Below are 14,093 nucleotides of genomic sequence, written 5' to 3'. Positions count from 1 at the left end.
GGGTCTAAGGACCCTAAAACGGGGAGGACATGAGGACTTTTAGTGTTCCTGAGTTTAAGGTGGCAGTGACCAAAAGTGTAACAGATCATTTATCTGTTTACACAATGGAGTTGTTGGCCATACTATTGGCTGCAGAGTGGCTGGAGGAGGTGAGGCCAGACAGAGTAGTCATCTGCTCTGACTCCTGTGCAGCACTGTCTCAGAGCAGACAGGATGTATTGTGTGAGGTTTTGCATTGCTTGTATAGGGTGAAACAGATGGGGGTATTTGTGATGTTCCTCTGGGTACCAGCTTATATGGGAGTAGAGGGGAATGAGGAGGTGGATGTTATCGCCAAGCAGGCTCTTAAACATCTTAATGTTGAGATGGAATTGTCAATCAGTAAAGCAGAAGCCCAAGGGTTAATAAGAACAGTGGTTAAAAACAAATGGCAAGAGTTGTGGAACAGGGAGAGAAAGGGAAGACACCTGTATAAGATCCAGGAAAAGGTGAGTGCAGGGAGGTCCTCAGGCCGAGAGAGAAGGGAGGAAAGTGTAGTCACAAGGCTGAGACTGGGACACACAAGGCTTAATAGTACATTGAAATTAGTGGGGAAACATCAGACTGGGAGGTGTGATCATTGTCAGGAGGAGATGGAGACAGTGGAACATGTCCTATTTCAGTGCCAGAAATATGTGAAGGAAAGGGAGCGATTGTTATTAGATTTGAGGGTTAATGGGGTTGAAGAGCCAGGATTATGTGAACTGCTGGGGAAATCTTCAGGGGATGTAGTGTTTAATTATGTATTTCGTTTTCTTTGGGAGACGAGAATATTGGGTAGGATTTAGACCTTCGCTGTCTCTGGTCCACACTCCAGTCCAGTTGGTGGCGGTAATGCACCTTAAACAACCATCTCATCATCAAGCTTAGATTATTTGAATCAGCTGTGTAGTGCTAGGGCAAAAACCAAAACGTGCACCCAGGGGCGGCCCCAGGACCGAGGTTTGTGAAACCCTGGTCTAGATGGTGATCAGCGGAACTTCTAGAGCAGGGTTTGAACCAGTGACCATTACAAGGGGAGTGCACTACTAACATTGAGTTAGCAGCAGTTGAGATACTGACATATGTGACTAGTATATATCCTTAGTTGAAGAACATGAGAGAAACATTTTCCACATGGCTTAGAATGAAATCTTTCGGATAGAAAGGTCCAGAGCCATCGAGAACTATTCAATTCTCGCGATATTGCATTAAGATTCCGCGTGAACTCGCAAAACCACCTTGCATTTACCGGTGTGCACCACTACCACCAGAGTAGTCCGTTAAGTGCTGTGGATTATGAATTCAATTTAAAGTTACACTTGATTTAACATTATCCACTGACTTTTATACGTCTTTCAAAATAATTCAAACACGTTTCTGTTATTTTAAAGAGTTATCTACGTCTCCATTTCATACAGTAGTAGAATAAAGGCAAGGTAGCGTGGAAGATGTCAGTGGTGGGAATTGATGTGGGCTTTCAAAGCTGCTATGTTGCTGTAGCTCGAGCCGGAGGAATTGAGACTGTGGCTAACGAATATAGCGACCGAAATACACCGTAAGTAAAACATTTTAAAACTCTCGTGTCACTAGTCTAGACTAGCCATCCACTTGAAACAAATTTCTGTTTTTGCGGCCTTGACAACTAGCTAGCTAGTTAGCGAACAGTTGTGTGTGCAGGGTACTAGCTACTGCACGTGAATTCAGCTGCATATCGTCGTTAGCTGGCTAGCTAACATACAGTCACTCATTTATATTCATCCCGTTTTGTCGCCAATTACAGTGATCGTTATTATCAGATAGACTTATTTAACATGTGTATTGAACTAGATAATGGTTGCTTACTAGCAGTAACTTATCACAAGGAGGGTGCCTACTATCATAGCTAACTAGCCAGTTAGCTAGCTCACCGCTTTACTACGCTTAGTTAACATAGCCATAAAGACATAAACCCCGCCCATTTCGACAATTTTTCTTCTGGAAATCTGAGTTTAAACCGTAATCCTAACCGTAACCACACTGCGAACCTTATGCCTAACGTTAAATGAAGACCAGAAAACAAATATTTGTTTTCAAGAATTTTTACGATATAACCATTTTTACTTTGTGGCTGTAGTAACTAGTGGAAACAGTTTACAATGTATATGACGTCATCCGTCAATCACCGGTAGGAATATTCTAGCAATTTTGCAGTGCGTAATGCTATGTCGTAAAGTATAATGAGATGTGATGACCGCAATTATAGTAAAACATATATATTCTTATCCTTTCCGTATTAGATTATGGCAACAGTTTTAATTTACAGCTACTGTCAGATTCAAAGTGGGACTCACAGCGTTTTAGTTACATTAAATCATATTAAAATCTGTTCATATAAACCCCCAGGAAGAATGACTTTTTTAAAAACTTTTTCTGACACGCAAGCACATAGATGTGCTAATTTTCATAAATTCATAGAATGTTTGGGAATGATGTATAGTAAGGCATTTGTGAAAATTCTATAATAATGTAGTGGGAAAGCGGTCATGCCTTTGGACAATTAATAGACACTGCAGCAAATAAAAACATCTGTTTTGTCCAGGACCAGAGTCTACGCAGACCAGTGCGCCATAGCCAATCAGAGCTACAGTAGGCCTATATGAAAATAAGCCATTTGCCACACCAGCCTGCCATCATTCACTTTGAACTGGACTGTGTGTTTACAGGCAGTAGTAACAGCGTGAGTTTAGATCATTAGAACACATTTGCCAAAAGCCACAAAATACACCTGAATGGATTTCTGCAAATATGTAAATACCATGGGGGGTGTCCTACATTTGAGTACTTCAGTCCTATTGATCAAACAACCATGAAAAGATAGGCTATCTCCCTCAGTTGCCTATGCACATCAACAAGATCAACAACTAATGCAAGCCAGAGCGAGATTAGCTAAAATCTAATGAGGGAACATTAGATAAACCCTCTAAAACTTTTTCAGCTAGTTGGACCTCAACATTGCCCTGATAAACGATTTAGAATAGTAGCCTGCTTGTCCTTCTGCAGCTTGCCTGTCAATGCATGCTTGTCCCAACCCACGTTTTAACAACTGAATGGGAACTTGTCTGCCTGCCCGCCCATTTGATCGATGCCAAATACATTTGATTGACAACTAAGAGATATGCTAACTGTAGATAAGTCGTTCAAGATCAGCATAGCTAGCAAAGTGATTCACATATCTTGCTAGCTAACCAAATGACACCTGCCTCTCTAGCTGTAGCAACCAAAAAACAATATGAGGGGAAAACATTGGTCACTCACCCACTCCTCCAATGACATGACATCCTCCCATCAGCTAGCTAGCTAACGTTAGACTCTGTGTTTTTAGCTTGCTAAATAAATAGCTAGCTACATAAATAGATACGCTAGCCCAGGGGTGTCAAACTCAATCAGCGCACTGGCCTTATTGAAAAACAATGAATTTGCGGGCCAGACATAGTCTATATTTGTTTAAACAAAAAAATTTGCAACTGCGACCCAAACTGGCCATTGTTTTATTAGAAAAAATATGGCCCATTAGAATGTTAATTTATGTACATCGGATGCTGATTCATTTGTCCAGCCTTTGCTGTTATGCATGCAGATGTACATAATATGCTGCGACCCTAATCAAAAAGTATTTAATAACTCCAAATAACAAAAACGTAGCTATCGGTTTGTTGTAACATTTAAACTTAAAACACGTTTTTCATTTTTTTGCACTGCATGGATCAACAGTGCGGTTGAATTCAGCATTGCTGTATGGTGCACTCAAAATCGATTGTAGTTGAGTAGGCAACTGCTCAAATGTTGTTGTAATAGGCCTACATGTTTCTCAATTGCATGGTGTTTTGTTGCAGGATTTGTTTTTTGGTTATTCATTGTCAAACTTTAAACTGACGCCAGACTGCAACATTTTAGTAGCTTAGCTAGGACTGTGGCATGTCTGTACACTTTCCCTCTGCACGCAGTAAACGGGACACACGAAAGCAGCACAAATAAAGTTGAATTCACCGACACAAGCGCATTAGACTGTCATTTCATAAAGTACAGTGGGGAGAACAAATATTTGATACACTGCCGATTTTGCAGGTTTTCCTACTTACAAAGCATGTAGAGGTCTGTCATTTTTATCATAGGTACACTTCAACTGTGAGAGACGGAATCCAGAAAATCACATTGTATGATTTTTAAGTAATTAATTTGCATTTTATTGCATGACATAAGTATTTGATACATCAGAAAAGCAGAACTTAATATTTGGTACAGAAACCTTTGTTTGCAATTACAGAGATCATACGTTTCCTGTAGGTCTTGACCAGGTTTGCACACACTGCAGCAGGGATTTTGGCCCACTCCTCCATACAGACCTTCTCCAGATCCTTCAGGTTTCGGGGCTGTCGCTTGGCAATACAGACTTTCAGCTCCCTCCAAAGATTTTCTATTGGGTTCAGGTCTGGAGACTGGCTAGGCCACTCCAGGACCTTGAGATGCTTCTTAGTTGCCCTGGCTGTGTGTTTCGGGTCGTTGTCATGCTGGAAGACCCAGCCACGACCCATCTTCAATGCTCTTACTGAGGGAAGGAGGTTGTTGGCCAAGATCTCGCGATACATGGCCCCATCCAGCCTCCCCTCAATACGGTGCAGTCGTCCTGTCCCCTTTGCAGAAAAGCATCCCCAAAGAATGATGTTTCCACCTCCATTCTTCACGGTTGGGATGGTGTTCTTGGGGTTGTACTCATCCTTCTTCTTCCTCCAAACACGGCGAGTGGAGTTTAGACCAAAAAGCTCTATTTTTGTTTCATCAGACCACATGACCATCTCCCATTCCTCCTCTGGATCATCCAGATGGTCATTGGCAAACTTCAGACGGGCCTGGACATGCGCTGGCTTGAGCAGGGGGACCTTGCGTGCGCTGCAGGATTTTAATCCATGACGGCGTAGTGTGTTACTAATGGTTTTCTTTGAGACTGTGGTCCCAGCTCTCTTCAGGTCATTGACCAGGTCCTGCTGTGTAGTTCTGGGCTGATCCCTCACCTTCCTCATGATCATTGATGCCCCACGAGGTGAGATCTTGCATGGAGCCCCAGACCGAGGGTGATTGACCGTCATCTTGAACTTCTTCCATTTTCTAATAATTGCGCCAACAGTTGTTGCCTTCTCACCAAGCTGCTTGCCTATTGTCCTGTAGCCCATCCCAGCCTTGTGCAGGTCTACAATTTTATCCCTGATGTCCTTACACAGCTCTCTGGTCTTGGCTATTGTGGAGAGGTTGGAGTGTTTGAGTGTGTGGACAGGTGTCTTTTATACAGGTAACGAGTTCAAACGGGTGCAGTTAATACAGGTAATGAGTGGAGAACAGGAGGGCTTCTTAAAGAAAAACTAAAAGGTCTGTGAGAGCCGGAATTCTTACTGGTTGGTAGGTGATCAAATACTTATGTCATGCAATAAAATGCAAATTAATTACTTAAAAATCATACAATGTGATTTTCTGGATTTTTGTTTTAGATTCCGTCTCTCACAGTTGAAGTGTACCTATGATAAAAATTACAGACCTCTACATGCTTTGTAAGTAGGAAAACCTGCAAAATCGGCAGTGTATCAAATACTTGTTCTCCCCACTGTATACTGAACAAAAACATAAACGCAACAATTTCAAAGATTTTGCTGAGTTACAGTTCATATAAGGAAATCAGTCCGTTCAAATATATTAATTAGGCCCTAGTCTATGGATTTGTAAGATTCCTTTTTTTTAAAGGTAGGAGCGGGGATCAGAACCAGTCATTATCAATAATTTGCTTCATATAGCGTGACACATCTCATTCGCATAGAGTGGATCAGGCGGTTGCATGTGGAATGTTGTCCCACTCCTCTTCAATGGCTGTCCAAAGTTGCTGGATATTGACGGTAACTGGAACATGCTGTTGTACACGTCAATCCAGAGTATCCCAAACATGCTCAATGGGTGACATGTCTGGTGAGTATGCAAGCCATGGAAGAACTGGGACATTTTCAGCTTCCAGGAAATGTGTACAGATCCTTGCAACATGGGGCTGTGCATTATCATGCTGAAACATGATGGCGACGGATGAATGGCACGACAATGGGCCTCAGGATCTCATCACAGTATCTCTGTGCATTCAAATTGCCATTGATAAAATGCTATTGTGTTCATTGTCTGTAGCTTATGCCTGCCCATACCATAACCCCACCACCATTATGGGGCACTCGGTACACAACGTTGACGTCAGCAAACTGCTCGCCCACACGCCGCCATATGCGTGGTCTGCGGTTGTGAGGCCGTTGGACGTACTGCCAAATTCTCTAAAACGACGTTGGTAGAGAAATAAACATGTATTATTTGGCAACAGCTCTGGTGGACGTTTTTGCAGTCAGCATGTCAATTGCCCGCTCCCTCAACTTGAGACATCTGTGGCATTGTGTTGTGACAACTGCACATTTTAGTGGCCTTTTATTGTCCCCAGCACAAGGTTCACTTGTGTAATGATCATGCCGTTTAATCAGCTTCTTGATATTCCAACTGACCAGCTTCTTGATATGCCACTCCTGTCAGGTAGCTGGATTATCTTGGCAAAGGAGAAATGCTCATTAACAGGGATGTAAACAAATTTGTGCACAACATTTGAGAGAAAAGCTTTTTGTGCGTATGGAACATTTCTGGGATCTTTTATTTCAGCTCATGAGAAATGGGACCAAGACTTTACATGTTGCATTTATATTTTTGTTAAGTATAGTTGAAACGCGGTCAGTTCCACTTTAAGTCAATGATTGCAGAGAGGGGTTGCAAAAATAAATGTCAGTGAGTGACACTGTCCAAACCCTTCATCACACATACGTTTGATTCACATACTTCTTGTGATGATTCTGATATACAGTATACTTCCACTAGTTAGGAAAAAATTAAATAGATGTTTTATTGACACATACACTGGATAGGTGCAGTGAAGTGTGTTGTTTTACAGGGTCAGCTATAGTAGTACAGCACCCCTAGAGTAAATTAGGGTTAAGTGCCTTGCTCAAGGGCACACTAACAGATTTTTCACTTTGTCGGCTTGGGTATTTGAACCAACGACCTTTGAGTTTCTGGCCCAATGCACTAGCCACTAATCAGTAATCACCCTCTTCAGCAGGTAGTCTACAAGTTCTTGTCATCTCTGCACCTGACCTTGTTCTGAGATTAAATTGTCAATTTCTACCCTGACAGGGTAGCAACTAACTGTGTAAGATAATTATTGTGAGCCTTTTTTTCATAGAGAATGAGGTTTTGTTATACATTATTTTTAATGTAATGCTCAGCTCATGGTCCTTGTCAGCTTTACTATGTGGGTTTGGTGACATCAGCATGCAATTGGGTAGTATACATTTTGGTGCATTAACCTCTCGCTGACATCACCAACAACTGCGCACTTGTGTTGACAGTAATTGTAGTGTGAGCTTTTGCCATTGACATCTGTGTTTAGCAGTGATGACTAAAGAGTTTGGGCCAAAGTGCCCTTTGGAATGTAGCCTACATATTTTGGCATTCCAAGTGTTTGTTTGTTGTGGAAGTTAAGCATGAAGGGTAAACAATTTGATGTGATGACTTGCAAAGTTTTAGATTACTTTCTCATCTCCGTCTCTGAAATTTACACCAATATATAGAATACCATAGAATCTAAAGCACCATGCACACAGGGAAGGATCTGTTAGCAATAACATCTTGTTCACTTTTTTTCAGAGCATGTGTGTCCTTTGGACCACGTAATCGTTCAATAGGAGCAGCAGCCAAAGGCCAGGTAAGCGTAAACCTATAAGACTTATAGCTAATACAATTAATTTGTTAAAATAAAGTAGAATGTTATTTGATCATGGTATTTGTTGTTTTTTCTTTTTGAAAGGTTGTAACAAATTGTAAGAACACTGTTCAAGGGTTCAAGAGATTCCATGGCAGGGCATTCTCAGACCCCTACGTCCAGTCGGCAAAATCTAGCCTGGTTTACGACCTGGCCCAGATGCCTTCTGGGTCGACCGGGATCAAGGTAAATGATCAAAAGTGAAGTTACTTTCTGATTTAGCACTTGTTCCATCATGGTGGTAGAGGCTGAACGGTTGAGATATTCAATCTTCAAGACATTTGTACTTCATTACTATACTTTTTACTAGGTGATGTACATGGAGGAGGAGAAAGTCTTCAGCATTGAACAAGTCACTGCCATGCTGCTTACCAAACTGAAGGAGACTGCTGAGACCGCAATGAAGAAACCTGTGGCTGATTGTGTCATCTCTGTAAGCATTTTTACATCTACTTAGACAAGGTCCAGAGATGTAAAGATACAGAGCAGTATTTCTTTGATTAACAAAATGTAATTCCTACAGCGATGCCTATGCCTTATTGTAACTCCATATATTTTCCAAAGGTGAATGTTTTGTTATCACACAGTATAATCAGTCAAGGATGATGTTTTTAAGGGTCATAATTTGTCCTAAATGTCCTCCAGGTCCCCAGCTTCTACACTGACGCAGAGAGGAGGTCCGTCATAGATGCAGCTCAGATTGCAGGGCTCAACTGCCTACGACTTATGAATGAGACCACTGCAGGTAATGGCATTACCATGCCAACAGTGAGCAATGTTATCCCATGTAATCTTGGTCTGAACACATTTTTCTGTCTCTTTGATTCTTCCAGTTACACTGGCATATGGGATCTATAAACAGGATCTCCCTGCCCCTGAGGAAAAGCCAAGAAATGTGGTGTTTGTAGATTTGGGCCACTCTGGTTATCAGGTCTCCATCTGTGCCTTTAACAAAGGAAAGCTCAAAGTAGGTTGTTGATATGTTCAAAGACATGTAAAACATCTTAATTTTTTGATAGAATAAGGCATTCAATTAATATTTGTTCTTTCTCTTTCAGATGCTAGCTTCTGCATTTGACGCAGAATTGGGTGGCAAAGACTTTGACGAAGTGTTGGTGAACCATTTCTGTGAGGAGTTTGGCAAGAAGTACAAGCTGGATGTGAAGACCAAGCCCAGAGCCCTGGTTCGTCTCTACCAGGAGTGTGAGAAGCTCAAGAAGCTGATGAGCGCCAATTCCTCTGATCTGCCACTCAACATCGAGTGCTTTATGAATGACATTGACGTAACTGGGAAACTTAACAGGTTGGTGAAGTACCCATCTCAGTATCTCTATTATATTTTGGCCATCCGCAGTGGAAAAGCCATGTGTCAGGAAGTGTTTTCATTCGGCGCATGTGTATCATCATGATGCAAGCAGCTGCATGTGTGTACGGTATCTATTAATATCCCATGAGCACTGTTGTTCCAGAGGCCACTTTGAGGAGATGTGTGCAGGGCTTCTGGCCAAAGTGGAGGCTCCCCTGCGCAGCGTCATGGAACAAGCCAGTGAGTAGCTGTAGTAGTACTAATAGTAGCAGGAGTATCCCTCAGCACAGCCTGTTCATGTTCTTTTTAAGACCTGGGTGGGCTGTTTAATCTGACCGCTGATGTGTTCCATGCATTGTTCAGAGCTGAAGAAGGAAGACCTGTATGCTGTGGAAATCGTGGGCGGTGCCTCCAGGATCCCAGCCGTCAAAGAAAGAGTCGGCAAATTCTTTGGAAAAGAGCTGAGCATGACTTTAAATGCAGACGAGGCTGTCGCAAGAGGATGTGCACTGCAGGTGTCATGACTCACTGTCCCCAATGACCTCTTCAGCAAATGGGCATGCTGTTTTTAGCCATGTCTCTCACTCATGGAACTGGTCGATATCACTGTAGTTGTCAAGCTGACTAGCACAAACTAATTGCAGTAAATAACCTTACTGTTGACATGCCATTACATTAAATACTGTATACAGTGTTCACTTAGTAATGTATCCCCCCCGAAACATTTTATAATGCATGTGCTTTATCTTCTCAGTGTGCTATCCTGTCCCCCGCCTTCAAAGTCAGAGAGTTTTCCATCACTGATGTCGTCCCCTATCCCATCTCCTTGAAGTGGAACTCTGCTGCAGAGGAGGGGTTAAGGTATGATCTCACTAGTCTGCTAAATGACTAAAATGTAAATGTAAATCTCTCTCCTTCACATTTGACATAAGCCTATTTGACACTGATTGCACTGAACTCAGATCAGCAGTGACTCACAATCTTCTTGTCTCCTCCATTGTCAGTGATTGCGAGGTATTCCCAAAGAACCACGCAGCACCCTTCTCCAAAGTGTTGACGTTCTACCGGAGAGAGCCCTTCTCCTTGGAGGCCTACTACAACAACACTAAAGAGCTGCCGTACCCAGACCCCACAATAGGTACCAAAACAAACAGGCCTGAAACTCTAGATCCCTCTAATAAGCAATAGGCTTGCACATATTCCGTTGATTATTTACTTTGAACGGTTCTCTCTAAGGCCACGTTACTCAGTGTCTAATACTCCACTTGTGAACTCCTTAGGTCAGTTCATGGTCCAGAAAGTGGTTCCCCAGGCGAATGGTGAGAGCTCAAAGGTCAAGGTGAAAGTCAGGGTGAATGTCCACGGTGTCTTCAGCGTGTCCAGTGCCTCTCTAGTGGAGGTCCTGAAACCTACTGAGGGAGAGGAGCCCATGGAGACAGACCTCGCCGGGAAGGAAGACGAGGTTTGTGTGCTTTGTTTTGGCTCAGCTTTCACAAGCCTATAATCTACCCACACCCAGTTTATTGGACAATTATCAGCCCAGACCTATTTAGTAAAAGGGCAGGTAATTCAGCTGTCATGTCTGAAGAAGTTAAACCTGCTTCAGGACAGATGAGTCCATTTTCTATTTCCTCCCTGTTTGTTTTTTTGTTTGTTTTATTCACAATGATGACTTTCTCCAATGTGTGATCTGGCCATCTGTGCACTGTAATGCCAAACTAACTCTTGGTGGCGTTAACTCCACATTAATGGCTAATCAAGTGTTTCTCATCTCATCAGAGTAAGATGCAGACTGACCAAGATGACCAGAAAGCCCAAGGTGATGGACAGAAAGACAATGCTGACAAGAAGTCTGAGACTGAGGAAATGGAGGTAGCTAACGGACTGCATATATATTTTTATGATTTTATTTTATATTCTTTGCTATATCAAATCAAATTTTATTTGTCATGTGCCAATACAACAGGTGTAGACCTTACAGTGAAATGCTTACTTACAAGCCCTTAACCAACAATGCAGTTAAGAAAAATAAGTGTTAAAGTATTTACTAAAATAAACTGAAGTAAAAAATAATGCTAATAGTCTGGGTAGCCATTTGATTAGCTGTTCAGGAGTCTTATGGCTTGGGGGTAGATGCTGTTAAGAAGCCTTTTGGACCTAGACTTGGTGCTCAGGTACCGCTTGCCGTGCGGTGCTATAACATGTTTTTTCCCCCCCAACATTCTGAAGGGATACTTTTTGTATAGATGTATTCATGATATAGCCTTATTTATGGGACCAGTGCACATTGAACTAAATGGTTTCTTTTTTGTCTTAGACATCAGAGGATGGAAAAGAGAAGAATCAAGCTTCATCAGCAAAGAAACCCAAAGTGAAAACGAAGACTGTCGAGCTCCCAATCGAAAACAGCCTGCACTGGCAACTAACCAACGACACGGTCAATCTGTTTGTGGAGAATGAGGTAATGTTGTAGGATACCATGGCAACTAGTATCATCATTAATTAATTAATTCTAGATTATGATTGGCTTTGGATATTAGTATACAGTATTTTTTGTATGACTCAAAACCTGTCGGTCAAATGAGGGTTAATGACTTGCTTGAGCATGTTAATCTTTATCTAAAGCAAGGCTGTGGTGGGAAGGAAAGTAACAAACATTGTTTATGTATTTGATGTGTCCACCTCAGGGTAAGATGATTATGCAGGACAAGCTGGAGAAGGAGCGGAACGATGCCAAGAACAACGTGGAAGAGTACGTCTATGATATGAGAGACAAACTGCATGGATTGTTGGAGAAGTTTGTCAGTGAATCTGTGAGTATATTGCCTCTGGTAGAATAGAAATGCTCTAGCTAAAAGCATTGATGTCTCAACAAGGCTGTCACATTGATTTGTATTATTACCACTATTATATATAACCTTACACACAAATGATGTGGAGTTACTTCAAGTTAGTTTTTTCCAAATGCAGGACAGAGACACCTTTTCGTTAAGACTTGAGGACACCGAGAACTGGTTGTATGAAGACGGCGAGGACCAACAGAAACAAGTGTACATTGACAAACTGGCTGAATTAAAGGTAACATTATCAGTCAATTTGTGTCTCTGGTTCTAGCATAGGATAGATTTTCAGGTGACTGAACTGAATGTCCCTTCTTCAGAAACTTGGGCAGCCCATCCGGGAAAGATACATTGAGGCTGAGGAGAGACCAAAAGCATTTGATGAACTCGGAAAGCATATCCAACAGTACATGAAGATTGTAGAAGCTTACAAAACAAAGGTAATTTAAGATTATTATTGCATAGTTGTGCACATAGTTTTATCAACCTTGAGCTACTGGACATGTAATGATATCTCAATGTCTCCCAGCATTGAAATGTTACTTATGCCCGTCTTGACACCCAGGAGGAGCAGTATGAGCATTTGGATGAGTTGGAGATGTTGAAGGTGGATAAGCAGGTGAACGACGCCATGATCTGGATGAACAGCAAAATGAACGCGCAGAGCAAACAGAATCTTACCCAGGAGCCTGCCGTCAAAGTCAGAGAGATTCAGGCAAAAACAAAGGTAAGTGTTGATAATCGGTTTGTATAGTCTTTCAATAACTCTGTTTTGTCAGGTCACATGGTCAAGGAAAACTCCTGGTCCTAATATGACATAGGTTCATCCAAAGGTGAAAATGTCCCAGATGTCTAACCATTACATCCTCTTTCCATCTTTGTAGGAGCTTGACTCAGCTTGCAACCCTATCGTCTCAAAACCCAAGCCCAAAGTGGAGGTCCCCAAGGATGAGAAGGCAGAGCAGAATGGGCCAGTAAATGGACCGGAGGGCACAGAGGCCCAGCCAGGCAGCCCAGAGAAGGGTGCAGCAGGGAGCACGGCGGCTCCTGAATCTGTAGAGGGCAACAAGCTGCCAGAGATGGACATTGACTAACTGCTGCAGCTGCCCCCCCCCTTCTCTAACATCTTACTGATGATAGCCTCTCTTTTGATGATTACACAATTGGACTATTCCTATAAATACTCTCAATCAGCCTTCTTGGCATGTAACAATATTTTTTGCTGTTGATATACAATGATAGCATATTGATCAGGCTGTTTGACATAAAATACTGTAAGTGCCGCAGGATGGAAACTTGTTTTCTGTGTATTGCTTCAATGGCCATTTTGTAAGGAATGTTCTCAGCATCTGTTCAGCCCACTTCCACTGAGAATGTCATATTAAGAGGTGGTAAGCAGAGGAAAGTAGTAAAGAAGTTTGGTGAAAATGTTATTGAATGGGGGAAGAGGTTCAAGCTTGGCGTCATTATTCCCCATTGGATATGACTTATGGTGCATTGGTTTCACTTAAATCTTGCAACTGTTGGATAAATGTATAGGACACCCTGATGGGAGAGAAACTGGATGGAATAAAGGTTAGTGTATTCAGAGATGAGTATTATAGAGGCACCAATTATCTGTCCACTGTATATGTTGAATTAGAGTTGAGTTAGTCATGCATGTATTTTAATGTAAGGCTGTCTCATTTAAACGCAATGGTCTGTGGGTTGTTCTCTGGTATAGACTTGTTTTGTTTTTCTATTCTACAACAGTGTGAATGAATGGTGAAGACCAGTTGGTGCTGTTACTACTCACCAAAAGCTAAATAAATACATGTTGGTGTCTGAGAATTATGTGGAAGATTTCAGAAAGGTTATTTGAAAATGCAATGCGGAACTTGTTGATTTTGAAGAATTCAGCAAGAGGAAAAAGCTTAACACAATTTTCTGGTTTACTGTCATTCAAGGGTGGTATAACAAAATGCAATGTTTAGATGTTCTACTTTCATAATCTCATTGTATGATGATACATGAAATCCCTTTATGGTCCGTGGTGGTTTTGAAGAACAATATGCCTATCTGC

General features: G+C 41.8%; 1 protein-coding gene across 1 annotated transcript; it reads left to right on the top strand.

The window, feature by feature from the left end:
• Positions 1-1,250: 1,250 nt before the first annotated feature.
• On the top strand, positions 1,251-13,864 carry LOC121574030 (heat shock 70 kDa protein 4-like). Its single transcript, XM_041886558.2, has 19 exons — positions 1,251-1,576; positions 7,771-7,828; positions 7,931-8,071; positions 8,196-8,318; positions 8,531-8,630; positions 8,719-8,852; positions 8,944-9,188; positions 9,355-9,431; positions 9,555-9,706; positions 9,946-10,052; positions 10,196-10,329; positions 10,472-10,653; positions 10,971-11,063; positions 11,509-11,652; positions 11,879-12,004; positions 12,162-12,269; positions 12,352-12,471; positions 12,597-12,758; positions 12,916-13,864. Exons 1-19 carry the CDS (start codon positions 1,470-1,472, stop codon positions 13,123-13,125), a joined length of 2,523 nt encoding a protein of 840 aa, XP_041742492.1. The 5' UTR covers positions 1,251-1,469; the 3' UTR covers positions 13,126-13,864.
• Positions 13,865-14,093: the final 229 nt, after the last annotated feature.

This window comes from Coregonus clupeaformis, chromosome 9, assembly GCF_020615455.1.
Source record: "Coregonus clupeaformis isolate EN_2021a chromosome 9, ASM2061545v1, whole genome shotgun sequence".
Taxonomy (NCBI): domain Eukaryota; kingdom Metazoa; phylum Chordata; class Actinopteri; order Salmoniformes; family Salmonidae; genus Coregonus; species Coregonus clupeaformis.
Note: the sequence above shows the minus strand (reverse complement) of the source record. Positions and strands in the feature narration are given on the sequence as shown.